The sequence below is a fragment of the Salvelinus sp. IW2-2015 genome, linkage group LG8, assembly GCF_002910315.2.
Source record: "Salvelinus sp. IW2-2015 linkage group LG8, ASM291031v2, whole genome shotgun sequence".
In the NCBI taxonomy this organism is placed as follows: Eukaryota; Metazoa; Chordata; class Actinopteri; order Salmoniformes; family Salmonidae; genus Salvelinus; species Salvelinus sp. IW2-2015.
This window is the reverse complement of record NC_036848.1, coordinates 49784157-49798986: the sequence shown is the minus strand read 5'-3', so window position 1 is coordinate 49798986 and position 14830 is coordinate 49784157. Positions and strand designations below refer to the sequence as shown.

General features: G+C 42.9%; 1 protein-coding gene across 1 annotated transcript in view; it reads left to right on the top strand.

Moving 5' to 3' along the window:
• The window catches only part of LOC111968069 (proteasome activator complex subunit 4B-like), a 77468-nt gene that overhangs the window by 16261 nt on the left and 46377 nt on the right, over window positions 1–14830 (top strand). Inside the window, 6 exon segments of the mRNA XM_023993601.3 lie at window positions 473–613; window positions 1111–1227; window positions 4915–4959; window positions 13539–13688; window positions 14062–14125; window positions 14385–14459. Of these exon segments, the coding sequence (XP_023849369.1) occupies window positions 473–613; window positions 1111–1227; window positions 4915–4959; window positions 13539–13688; window positions 14062–14125; window positions 14385–14459 (592 nt within the window).

The following is a 14830-nucleotide window of genomic DNA, read 5'->3' as shown; positions in this document are numbered from 1 at the left end:
TGTTTTTGTTGTTCAGGAACATGAGTCTCTGTGGCAGAAAGTTTGCACATATTTATTGTGCAGCAGCAACTTTATATTTAACTTCATATATAGGGATAGCCCAAAGCTCATTTTCTGTCCATTCTGCGCAATACAAGAAGTCAAGCATATATTATTCCCWGGCCAGCTCACTTTGAACCGTGGATGTTCAGGCTAGCTATAGGCCTAGCCCTACGGCTCCGGCCACATTTTGTGTCTGAAAATTCCTTATATTTCCAGTGGGAGTCCTCCTTTGACGGATGTTGGTAAACGGAGTTGATAGTCTGTCACACACTAGGCTTTAGTCCTTTTTGGATATTCAGCTCGTCTGAGAATAGTTGTGTTGAATTGAACTTTTGACTGGTAAAAACTGACAGTTGTTGAATGAATATATGATTTAATCCGCGTTCATGCGTCTTTGTGGCTGTAGCCTAAAGCTGTTCTTCTCTTGTAGGTACATGCGATTGTACGGCAGGAAGTTCAGCAAGGAGGACCATGTGCTGTTCATCAAGCTGCTGTACGAGCTGATCACCATCGACAAGCTGGAGATCAGTATGATGCAAGGCCTAGCCCGGCTACTCATCAACCTCCTCAAGTAAGACCCATGGGCTAAACACACGGTCACGCATGCAAACACACACATTGACATGCTGGAGATCGGCATGATGCGAGGTCTGGCCCGCCTCATCAACTTCAAGTTAGCATGGGCTACTGCTACACACACAGTGATGGGCTTCGCTCGCTCGTGGAGGGCCTCGCACGCTCAACCTCCTAAAGTAAGCAACACACAAACCCACATCAACAAGCTTGAGACCAGTATGATGCAAGGTCTTGCCATCCTCATCAATCAATGTCACATTATAGGACTCGAAACAGCCTTTATTTATTTATTGGTTTGTCAGTGACTGGCTGGTCTACTGTTTTCCTCATTGTGTGAGAAGTTCAAGTGTCACTCACATTTAGGAGTTGAAATACTCTCTGTAAATTGAGCCCTGCCCTCACCTAATTGTGTGAAGCTCTGAGGCAACAGTGACATAGTTTAAATGAAGTACTTTTACATGTTTTAACCCCACCTGCTCTTATTTCTAACAGGAAAAAAGAGCTGCTGTCGCGGGAGGATCTTGAGTTGCCTTGGAGACCCCTGTACGAGCTGCAAGACAGGATCCTCTACTCAAAGACTGAACACCTGGGACTAAACTGGTTCCCCAAGTACGCCCCTCTTCTCTTTTACCAGCACGGTTAAATCAGCCTTTAAAAAAATAAAAAAATAATAACTCTGCATATTGAAACCAACCTACTCAGCTGTAAAACCTTCAAGGTAAAGTCTGTGTTATGACATCATCATACACTGCGGGGTGACTTCCCGATTAGAGTCGTCAACACAATGACATCCAAAAATCATCCAAGACTGCCGCTATTGGTTCTTCCCATTTTGAGCCCTTCCTTGAGGCATGCATGGAAGATTCTAAAAGCAGGAAGGTGGCGGTGCCCCGCTTCGCACGATGATGTTATATCAATGAGTCTACCTTTTTTATTTTTTTATGGACCTCACCCCTGAATCTCTAGTGGTGTTATAAATGGGTTTATTGTGAAAAACATTGCTCTAATGTTGGTATCTGTTGGCGCTGTATAGGTACTGCCTATTGCTATGCTACTGCCTAATACAGTTCAGCCCCACCCTTGATGCATCCTTTCTTACATGCACATATGTTCTGTTGTCCCTGCCCCCAGTTGTTGCCTGGGCTAATTTCTGAATGTGGAAAAATCTGTACCTACCCTACCCCATATAGCCCTAGAGCCGCCTTCCCTGGTCATCACTAGCTTCCACAGCCACAAAGTTGGAAACTCCGCCTATTTCTAAKATTTTTATCTTCTACATTTATTTTATTTTAAACATATCCCTAACTTAACCACACTGCTAACCTTGTGCTTAACCCTAACCTTAAATTAAGACCAAAAAGCAAATGTTTGTTTTAATGGCTTTTTACGATATAGCCAGTTTTGGCTGTGGATTCTAGTGGAAACCCCCTCCCACACCTTTTTTCCCAGCAAGCAGTGCGAGGTGCTCTTGTATGGGTCTATGGGAACATTGTGTGTCACTACAAAGCCTTGCTAGCACATAACAGTCATCGGCTCTCTCACCAAGGGAAGCAAGCTGCTACTGTTTGTTTACTGATGCTTGGCCCTTCTTTGTTTTTAAAGAAAACGAGCAGTGAAAAAAAAAAAACATCAGAAAATGTGCGACGCGCTGCTGCAGTACAAAAAAAGGTGTTATAATTTTTTGGGATGTATTTAATTGAAATGGATTGGCTTTTCATAGTGTGAATCTGAATGTGTTTTTATGCCTTTGTCTCCTCTCACATTCAGTTCCCTACGGCCTCGTGCTTCCTCTAAACACGTAATGATAAAATTGTTTCAGAGGTGGTAAGGACAACGCTCTTTTGTGTTTTTTTATTTCATCCTTTTATTGAGGCACTTTTTTTGGTTTTAATTTTTCTATGTTGCATGTTGAAAACCAAAAAGCACACTGGACACCCCCACGCAGCTTGTTTGACATAAAATCAACTACAAATCAACCAAAAAGCAATGTTAACATTTCTCTCATATTGGACACTGTCGCACTGCATCTAACTGGACTATGTATCCCCCTCCCCCTTTCTTTGTCAAGTCCCATATGATTTGGTGGATTGACCCACTGTCAGCAACGTAGGTTTTGCAGCAGTACCCACTAGAGTAGCCTAGCCCATTCTGAAGTCACCGGTTTCTAAACGGACATGATGGATAACATCTTTGTGGTACAAAAAAGCACAGATCTGTGCAAAAAATGCATATGGTTCAATGCATATGTTTTTTTGGCCTTAATCATGCTGCCAGATAATAATAAAGTTTACAGTAGCTTATGTCTTTGCGGTTCTGTTCGCTTTTGCACCACAAATGTTGCTGTGAGAGTCATTATAAGGGTAGAAGCTCTTGTATCACGCCCCCCCCCCCCCGGTATACTGGTATGAGATAGGGGTGATCATCATTGCGTGGGTTGAGTGTCGGGCCGTTGGTAATGGTGTTCTGGTCATGCTGCTTTGTATTATTATTTCGGTGCATTACTTTGGTGATTTTCAGTGTGGTCTGTCTGGGAGTTGCATCACACATCTCTCCTTCCTCCTAAAGTGTGCATTCTTTCACTGCATCACATCTCTCCTTCCTCCTAAAGTGTGCATTCTTTCACTGCATCACACAAATCTCTCCTTTCTCCTAGTGTGCATTCTTTCACTGCTTCCCACATCTCTCCTTTCTCCTAGTGTGCATTCTTTCACTGCTTCACACACATCTCTCCTTTCTCCTAGTGTGCATTCTTTCACTGCTTCACACACATCTCTCCTTCCTCCTAAAGTGTGCATTCTTTCACTGCTTCACACACATCTCTCCTTTCTCCTAAAGTGTGCATTCTTTCACTGCTTCACACACATTTAAAATCATTATATTTGTGTTTTGAATGGGCTAGAGGGAGTTTCCATATAGGCCTAGCAGTCATTTCCTTTGAAATCTATAAAGAGAAGTGAACAAGTGCACATTTCAGGAGAAAGGAGAGATTAGGCTCTCCTCACTCAAGCCCTGAGATGCAAAGCCAAGAGCCCTTGGCAGAAATCGCTCATGTTGTCGTTCCCATTAGACTATTGAATTAAAGCAATGCAATCGGGTTGATTTGAAAAATAGTTAAATGAAACAGAGCTTAGAGCGCGGTTGAATGGGACAGAGGGGCAGTTTAGAACGCATGGCTTGAGCTCAGCATGCATGTACGAGTGGAGGGCAAGCCAGGGGATTGAGGGTGTTTGAGCGTAACGGCTGGGGTTATATTGGTCCTCAGCTAAATCTTTTGACACTTGTGACACTGAGTTTAGTCACATGAGTCTAACCTTTACAAGCCATTATATACAGAGGCCCTATTGTAACTGTGCCAAAATAAAAGTAACCAAACCAAAACCACAGCAGTCAGAAGTCCTGTAATGTAGGCCTAGTATTGGTTGTATTATTTAGGCACCAAACAGAAGAAAATGGAATGGCAGTAAGTAATGCTCATTTCAAGGGACTACTTGAACTTGTCCAAACCCGCTTTCTGTTGGAAAACTTTTTCCGTTATATTCCCCAGATATGTTTACTGTTTAGTCAGGCTAGGTGATAAAAAGCCTCAGGGCAACTCTCTCCACTGTCAAGGTCAGCATTCATTACAAGTAATAACGGCTAGTCCTACTGTTTACATAAAGCCTCAGGCCTAGTCATTGTCCCTCCAAGACCTTTCCCCAAGCCCAATAAAAGACTTCATTCTGATGATTGTGAATGAACAGAGTAAATCTGTTAATTAGGTACCATTCATGTGCTGCTGTTACACTGCTGGCCCATGGCCATCCAGGACAAAGGTTGAGCGGACCTGGGATAGTCACATTGTTCTAGTCAATGACTTTAGTTCTGTAGATGTGTGGGGCGGGTGTTTCTGTAGTCCTTTTGTCATGCTATGCCAGTTTGTGTGTCCTCGATTCCCTTGCTGTGTGGATGTACACACCTGCCCAACACATCCCTTACTTTTCATCAGTGTTTGAGTTGATCCGGTACATACACTTGTCTCTCTACTGCTTGATTACAGGCACCATAATATATGAACACTACTGGAAATGATCACCACACCCTAAATGAGTACAGAGCCAGGCCTTTTCCCACGACACTTGATCAGTAGAATTTAAATGCGTGGTTTAGCTGTACCTGCAGTCAGTCAGTCATCCTTGTCCTAATTGCATTGGTGTGTTCAGTGTGCTCATTGTTTGATTTAAGTCACCTTAGACACATCTGTCTCTGTTCTGATGTCTCACATTTCTTTCTTTTTCTCTCCTCCCTCTCTGTTTTTAGCTCGGTGGAAAACGTTTTGAAAACACTTGTGAGAAGCTGCAGACCGTAAGTATATTTTTAAACCCCTATGATCTATGTATTTGTTCATGAATTCAGTTGCTGAGCTCATGGTTGCATTTAGGCCTAATCTTGGGACACTTGTGGTCAACACTCACACAGTAGGAGGACCATCTTAAGAGTTATTTTGTCTAGGGGTGTGAACGTTATAATGTTTAAATGAAATTGAGATCTTAACATTAAAGATCCCTAACCTAAAACAATCTCCCACACTAAATAAAATCACTGTGCAGTGTGACCACCATTTTCCTCATGTGCCACGGCACATCTCCTTCGCACAGAGTTGATCAGGCTGTTGATTGTGGCCTATGGAAGGTTGTCCCACTCTTCTTTAATGGCTGTGCGAAGTTGCTGGATATTGGTCACAACTGGAACATGTGTCATATGCATTCATCCAAACATGCTCAATGGGTGACATGTCTAGTGAGTATGCAGGCCATGGAAGAACTGGGACATTTTCAGCTTCCAGGAGTTGTGCACAGATCCTTGTGACATGGGCTGTGCATTATCATGGCAGCAGATGAATGGCACAACAATGGACCTTAGGATCTCGTCACGGTATCTCTGTGCATTCAAATTGCCATCGATAAATTGCGATTGTTTGTTGTTCATAGCTTACACTTGCACATACCATAACCCCACCACCACCATGGGGCACTGTGTTCACAACGTTGACATCAGCAAACTGAGGCCAGTTGGACGTACAGCCAAATTCTCTAAAGCGACGTTGGCGGCTTATTGTAGAGAAATGAACATTCAATTCTCTGACAACCACTCTGGTGGATATTCCTGCATGCCAATTACACTCTCCCTCAAAGCTTGACATCTGTGGCGTTGTGACACAACTGCACATTTCAGTGGCCTTTTATTGACTCCAGCACAAGGTGCACCTGTGCAATGATCATGCTGTTTAATCAGATTCTTGATATGCCACAGCTGTCAGGTGGATGGGTTATGTAGGCATAATAGAAATGCTCACTAACAGGGATGTAAACAAATTTGTGCACAACATTTTAGAGGCATAAGCTTTTTGTGTGTTTAAACATTTCTGGGATCTTTTATTTCAGCTCATGAAACTTGGGACCAACCCTTTACATGTTGCATTTATATTTTTATTCAGTATAGAATAGAGGATATTCTATTCATTTTAGTTCTACCAGTTATCAACATATTGTTCAATGTTGAAAAAAATAAAGACCAGTGTTTATTCTGTGACTTTAGCTAATATGCTCTTTTTTTTTGTTGTTGCCYTGGTATCGTTTTGGTATAGAGTATCGGGATACTAAACCTGGTGTTGAAGTCCAAACTCTGGTAACGTGACAGCACTTGTGCAATTATCACAAAACATATTGCAAGGCGAGACACAGATTACCAAGACATATGCGCACCACGGTTCATTCTGCCCGCCCCCTCCCATTCTCCCTGGCCCTGGCAGCATCGCATTAGTGGAAATCAAGACCGTTTCAGGGCAGGCCTGGTTATAGATAGGTTTGTTCAAGTCGTGTCATCTGGGACAATTGCCAACCCTTTCCTAACCTTAACTTAATTCTTCTAACCTGCTGTGTTAATTCTCCTAAACTGTTGTGTAAATTCTACAATCCTGCTACGAAAAGTCACTTCTGCTTGTCAAAACCAGAAGACCTGCCCTGAACAATCTTGGTATCCACTAATGTGATAGAGCCTCGCGCTGGCTCGCCTGTTCTTTCTCTTCGCTAATGATGCGGTTGTGTGTTCAGTCTTCAGTCTGTTGCGTGTAGAATATCCTAGCCTTCATTGATGATAAGCCCTGCTTTACTGAAGTTGTGAGACATTGCAAGCCAAGAAATTGTGAGATACAGCATGCCATTGCGAGATAAAGCTTTTGATTGCAGATAGAAAGGCCTAGTGCATGGTTCTGTCTGCCTGCCAGGTGGCCGACCTGCCTATACTGTGCCTCTCCCGTCTTTTTCCATCCCTCGCTAGCTCACTAGAAAAGATGCAAGTGTTTGTTCTCGGAAGTACGGCAACAAATCAGTCTCTTCTGTTCCAAAATACCTGATTCTTTCACATGGCATGTTAACCAATTGTGCTAACTTCAGCACTCCTGCCATTGAATGATAGACCTAGTGTAGAGATGCAGACAGAGGCACGTGTCTACTCTGGATGAAATAAGACACATTCTGTGAAACTGTCAGGAACCATTCTCCCTCAGGGACTTAGTTTAGGCATATTGACTGACAATTTGTGACCGTCATAATGGCTAGTTCCATCCCTGGATGCAAAGCAAGACTAGGTTTGTGTGTGCATGTGTGTCGAAAAGCTTAGTCACTGAGTCCCTGAGTTGCTAGTGTACCTACTAGTTGGTTAATAATCCTATTAAATCTAATTCTGGCCTTGGGGAGAGTTTCCTGTTACTGTGAGCAGAGAAGAGAGGGAGCGAGAGGTGGAATACAGACATTGTCATCCTACTAGAAACATGGTATAGAGGAGGTGGACCCACTGGTTGCCCTCTAGGTTACAGAGAGCTGGTAGTCCCATCCACCAAACTACCAGGTGTGAAACAGGGAAGTGGCTCAGAGGTTACTCTATTTTGGAATAGAGCAGACCTAACTCGTGCTCTTAAATGAATCAAAACAGGAAAAATTTACATTTTGGCTGGAAATTCTAAAGGAAATGATCTCAACAGAGAAACATATCCTCCACACTAGAATCCCCATACTTTAATGAAGACAGCGTCTAGAAGGGGAGATCAACCATTTCCAGGCCCAGGGACATGTACTGGTCTTTGGTGACCTAAATACCAGAACTGGACAAGAACCTGACACCCTCAGCACAGACGGGGACAAACACCTACCTGGAGGTTACAGCGTTCCCTCCCCTAGGCTCAACTAGGACAACATAACCAAATAYAATAGGTCACAACTCCTGCAGCTCTTTTTTAAAATGTATTTAACTAGGCAAGTCAGTTAAGAACAAATTCTTATTTACAATCACGGCCTACCCCAGCCAAACCCGGACGGCGCTGGGCCGATTGTGCGACGCCCTATGGAACTCCCAATCACGGCCAGATGTGATGCAGCCTGGATTTGAACCAGGTACTGCTCTTGCATTGAGATGCAGTGTCTTAGACCAATGCGCCATTCTGTCGCACACTGGGTATGTACATAGTCAGTGGTAGGCTTCATGGGGACTCCTATGGTAGGTACACCTATAACTCATCTCTTGGTAGTAGTACTGTAGACTACTTTATTACTGACCTCAACTCAGAGTCTCTGTGTTCAGTCAGCCCACTGACACCCCTATCAGAGCAAAATCATAGTCTACCTGAACAGAGCAATACTCAATCATGAGACATCAAAGCCAAAGGAACTGAATAATATTAATAAATGCCACACAAGGAAGGAAAGTAGTGTGGAAACCTACCAAAGAACAATTAGGCAACAACAGTCAATCCCTTTTAGACAACTTCCCTTGACAAAACATTTCACTGTAATCGTGAAGGTGTGAACTTGGCAGTAGAATGCCTAAACAGTATATTTGACCTCAACTTCCCTATCAAATGTTTTTTATTTTTTTATTTAACTAGGCAATTCAGAACAAATTGTTATTTACATAGACGGCCTACCCCGGCCAAACGCTATGGGACTCCCAATCACAGCCAGATGTGATGCCTCTTGCACTGAGATGCAGTGCCTTAGACCGCTGCGCCACTCGGGGGCCCCAAATGGTTTGATGAAGAATGCAAAAACCTAAAAGAAATTGAAACAAATGCATAGAGACCCAGAAAACCTGAGTCTACGCCTTCACTATGGTGAATCACTAAACAATACAGAAATACACTACGGAAAAATATGTAATTTAATGTAATTGAATTCAATGTAATTGAAGAATCCATAGAATCTAACCACTTTTGGGGAAATTGGAAAACGCTAAACAAACAACAAAGAGTTATCTATACAAAACGGAGATGAACGGATGAACGGTCCCGTGTGGCTCAGTTGGTAGAGCATGGCGCTTGCAACGCCAGGGTTGTGGGTTCATTCCCCACGGGGGGACCAGGATGAATATGTATGAACTTTCCAATTTGTAAGTCGCTCTGGATAAGAGCGTCTGCTAAATGACTTAAATGTAAATGTAAATAAACTGCTAATCCAATATTTATAACAAAGAACAAACCGCAAAAACATATACATGATAAAATACAAATCTTAGAATCAACTATTAAAGACTACCAGAACACACTGGATTCTACAATTACGTTGAATGAACTACAGGACAAAATACAAACCCTCCAACCCAAAAAGGCCTGTGGTGTTGATGGTATCCTAATAGAAATTATAACATTTACAGACCACAAATTCCAATTGGCTATACTTAAACTCTTTAACCTCCTACAGGATCAGTGGGTTGAGCTAACGTGATTAGCTTGAGGTTGTAAGTAACAAGAACATTTCCCAGGACATAGACATATCTGATATTGGCAGAAAGCTTAAATTCTTGTTAATCTAACTGCACTGTCCAATTTACAGTAGAGTGCATAGTTGTGAATTTAAAGTTATTAATAAACCAATTAGGCACATTTGGGCAGTCTTGATACTACATTTTTTGAACAGATGCAATGGTTAATTGGATCAGTCTTAAACTTTGCACATACACTGCTGCCATCTAGTGGCCAAAATCTAAATTACACCTGGGCTGGAATAATACATTATGGCATTTATCTTGCATTTCAAAGATGATGGTACAAAAGAACATGTTTTTTTCTTTGTATTAACTTTTTTTACCAGGTCTGTGTTATAGTTTCCTATTTTTATTTCACATTTCCACAAAAGTCAAGTGTTTCCTTTCAAATGGTATCAAGAATATGCATATCCTTGCTTCATGTCCTGAGCTACAGGCAGTTAGATTTGGGAATTACATTTTAGGCCAAAATGTTTAAAAGGGTCCGATCCTTAAGCGTTAACATCATCCTTAGCTCTGACATCTTCCCCAATATTTGTAACCAAGGACCGATAACTCCAATCCACAAAAGTGGAGACACATTTGACACCAATAACTACCGTGGGATATGCGTCAACAGCAACCTTTGGAAAATCCTCTGCATTATCATTAACAGCAGACTCGAACATTTTCTACTGGGCAAATGTCAAACTGGCTTTTTACCAAATTACCGTATGACAGACCACGTATTCCCCTGCACACCCTAACTGACAAAGAAACAAAACAAACGCAGTCTTCTCATGCTTTGTTGATTTCAAAAAAGCCTTAGACTCAATTTGGCATGAGGGTCTGCTATACAAATTGATGGAAAGTGGTGTTGGGGGGAAAACAGACGACAAAATCCATGTACACAAACAAGTGTGCGGTTAAAATGGGCAAAAACACATTTCTTTCCACAGGGCTGTGGGGTGAGACAGGGCTGCAGCTTAAGCCCCACCCTTTCTGAAGTAAAATGTCTACTGTTTGCTGATGATCTGGACTTCTGTCCCCAACCATGGAGGGCCTAAAGCAGACAAAAATAATGGTGTTCCAAAAAAGGTCCAGTTGTCAGGACCACAAATACAAATTCCATCTAAACACCGTTGCCCTATAGCACACAAATATCTATACATGCCTCGGCCTAAACATCAGCGCCACAGGTAATTTCAACAAAGCTGTGAACGATCTGAGAGACAAGGCAAAAAGGGCCTTCTATGCCATCAAAAGGAACATTTGACATACCAATTAGGATCTCGCTAAAAATATTTGAATCAGTTATAAACTCAGCAAAAAAGAAACGTCCCTTTTTCAGGACCCTGTCTTTCAAAGATTATTCGTAAAAATCCAAATAACTTCACAGATCTTCATTGTAAAGGGTTTGAACACAGTTTCCCATGCTTGTTCAATGAACCATAAACAATTTATGTTAAGACACTAACAGCTTACAGTCGGTAGGCAGTTATGAAAACTTAGTACACTAAAGAGGCCTTTCTACTGACTCTGAAAAACACCAAAAGAAAGATGCCCAGGGTCCCTGCTCATCTGCGTGAACGTGCCTTAGGCATGCTGCAAGGAGGCATGAGGACTGCAGATGTTGGCCAGGGCAATAAATTGCAATGTCTGTACTGTGAGACGCCTAAGACAGTGCTATAGGGAGACAGGACGGACAGCTGATCGTCCTCGCGGTGGCAGACCACGTGTAACACCTGCACAGGATCGGTACATCCAAACATCACARCTGCGGGACAGGTACAGGATGGCAACAACAACTGCCCGAGTTACACCAGGAACGCACACTCTTACCATCAGTGCTCAGACTGTCCGCCATAGGCTTAGAGAGTCTGGACTGAGGGCTTGTAGGCCTGTTGTAAGGCAGGTCCTCCCCAGACATCACTGGCAACAACGTCGCCTATGGGCACTAACCTGCCATCGTTGGACCAGACAGGACTGGCAAAAAGTGCTCTTCACTGACAAGTCGCGGTTTTGTCTCACCAGGGGTGATTGTCGGATTCGTGTTTATCGTCGAAGGAATGCGCTTACACCGAGGCCTGTACTCTGGAGCGGGATCGATTTTGAGGTGGAGGGTCCGTCATGGTCTAGGGCAGTGTGTCACAGCATCATCGGACTGAGCTTGTTGTTATTGCAGGCAATCTCAATGATGTGCGTTATGGGGAAGACATCCTCCTCCCTCATGTGATACCCTTCCTGCAGGCTCATCCTGACATGACCCTCCAGCATGACAATGCCACCAGTCATACTGCTCGTTCTGTGCGTGGTTTCCTGCAAGACAGGAATGTCAGTGTTCTGCCATGGCCAGCGAAGAGCCCGGATCTCAATCCCATTGAGCCCTTCCGGGACCTGTTGGATCGGAGGGTGAGGGCTAGGGCCATTCCCCCCCAGAAATGTCCAGGAACTTGCAGGTGCCTTGGTGGAAGAGTCGGGTAACATCTCACAGCAAGAACGGGCAAATCTGGTGCAGTCCATGAGGAGGAGATACACTGCAGTCCTTAATGCAGCTGGTGGCCACACCAGATACTGACTGTTACTTTTGATTTTGAACCCCCCCCCTTTGTTCAGGGACACATTATTACATTTCTGTTAGTCACATGTCTATAGAACTTGTTCAGTTTGTCTGTTGTTGAATCTTATGTTCATACAAATATTTACACATGTTAAGTTTGCTGAAAATAAATGCAGTTGACAGTGAGAGTACGTTTCTATTTTTTGCTGAGTTTAGAACCCATTGCCCTTTGGTTGTGAGGTCTGGGGTCCGCTCACCAACCAAGAATTCACAAAATGGGACAAACACCAAATTGAGACTCTCTGTACAACGTAAAACACCAAATAATGCAGGCCGAGCAGAATTATTCCGGTTACCCGCTAATTATCAAAATCCAGAAAATAACTGTTACATTTTACAACCACCTAAAAGGAAGCGATTCCCAAACCTTCCATAACAAAGCCATCACCTACAGAGAGATGAACCTGGAGAAGAGTCCCCTAAGCAAGCTGGTCCTGGGGCTCTGTTCACAAACACAAATAGACTCCAAAGAGACCCAGGACAGAAACACAATTAGACACCACCACATGAGAAAACAAAAAGATAATTACTTGACACATTGGAAAGAATTAACAAAAAAACTGAGCAAACTGTAATGCTATTTGGCCCTAAACAGAGAGTACACAGTGGCAGAATATCTGACCACTGTGACTGACCCAAACTTAAGGAAATCTTTGACTATGTACAGACTCAATTGAGCATAGCCTTGCTATTGAAAAAGGCTACCGTAGGCAGACATGGCTCTCGAGAAGACAGGGTATGTGCACACCGGCCACAAAATGAGGTGGAAACTGAGCTGCACTTCCTAACCTCCTGACAATTGTATGACGATGTTAGAGAGACACATTTCCCTCATTACACACACCCACAAAGAATGAATAAAAGAATTTGATGAACTCCAATATCTGTTGGGTGAAACACCAGTGTGCCGTCACAGCGGCAAGATTTGTGTCCTATTGCCACAAGAAAAGGGCAACCAGTGAACAAACACCATTGTAAATACAACATATTTATGTTCCCTTTTTTTACTGTTTGCTCATTGTTACAACACTATTTAAACATGACATTTGAAATGTCTTTGTTCTTTTGTAGCTTGTGTGTTTGTGTAATATTTCCTGGTCACTTTTTGTTTTTCACTTTTGTTTATCCATTTCACTTGCTTTGGCAATGTATATGTATTTCCCATGCCAATAAAGCCCTTTGAATTGAATAGAGATGGAGTGAGGTGAGGTGGAGGGCTATAACCCTGCATAACATCTCTTCTGAGGTTGAAGTGCTGTTGACATTGTGTTCACACATCTTCTCATGATCTGATTCCATTAGCTAAACTAAACACCAGCTTAACTGCCATTGCTTAATATACCGTGTACAAATGGAATGCTAAGCCATAGCAGCGAAAATATACATTCTATTGCCATATGCATATTGTTAGTCCTTGGCGAGTGGAAYTTAATGTATATAGAAATTGTCTTTAGATTGTAGGCATATGGCTCATACACATTACACCAAACTGTATTCCAATAAATAATATAAGTGTTTTATTCTTCAGGTACTTCCCGGAGTCGGCCACCCAGGAGATGTTGGAGGAGTGGCGTCCACTGCTCTGTCCATTTGATGTGACCATGCAGAGAGCTATAGGATACTTTGAGCTCTTCCTCCCCACCACCCTACCCCCAGAGCTGCACCACAAGGGCTTTAAGTGAGAACACGCACACGTACGCACGCACACACATCTCCACCACGTCATAGGGTCGCAAAGTTAATGGAAAATTTCCAAAAGTTCCCAGGTTTTTCATAAATCCCATTTGGTGGATTCCCTTACTGCTTATTCCGTCATGATTACAGGAAGGATTCCAGAATTGTTCATCTCTACGACATCCCAAAACTTGACAATTTTTAAAATACCATTTCATTGTTACCCCCAAAACATGATCACAATTGTTATTCTCTAATGAAAGGCAAGATAATATCTTGAGCATGCTGTAACTGCCACACGTATGACATTGGTTGTGTGTGTGTGTAGCACAGTAAGCGTTAGTATGGTGTTTGACAGACTGTTTGATGTTCACCAGGTTATGGTTTGATGAACTCATCAGCTTGTGGGTGGCAGTACAGAACCTTCCAGGTTGGGAGGTGGTAAGTTAGACATCACTCACTTGATTGACACTGTGTGTGTGGTAGTATCAGCCTGATGCCCGGTGTGTGTGTGGTAGTATTAGCCTGATGCCCGGTGTGTGTGGTAGTATTAGCCTGATGCCCGATCTGATTGTGCTGTCTTGGTAAGACGGCACAAACAGATCTGGCACCAGGCTATTGTAGTACAGTTTCCATCATTACTTTTGACAGAAACGTTGAACGATTCGATAGCTTATTCCTCAATGAATGTTTTCCTCAGCATCTTGTCAACCTGTTTGCCCGGTTGGCCAACGACAACATTGGCTACATTGACTGGGACCCTTATATACCCAAGGTAAGGACACATTTGTCTAGCTGTTCCTATAAAACTACCCCATCAATTCCACCCTACCCCATCACACCATTGGTCTCTTCCAGCAGGTCCCAATTCACTCCCTTCCCCTTGGCCTTAAAGTCAACTTTACTTCCTGATTTGGCCTCGTTTTTCATCAATGCTCGTTAAGAAATGCTATTGGCAGTGACAGAATAAAAACAAGAGTTGTCTTTGGTTTGTGGGTGTTTCTTTGGTGTGTCTTTGCCTTTCAATCACAACAAACAAGGACAGTTGCTAGCCAGTTGAGTTATTGAAAGAAAGCTGGCAACCTGCATCAAACATGTCACGTTTGCTTGATTATGAGCTAGCTAGGGATCAAACCTGTCTTCAGG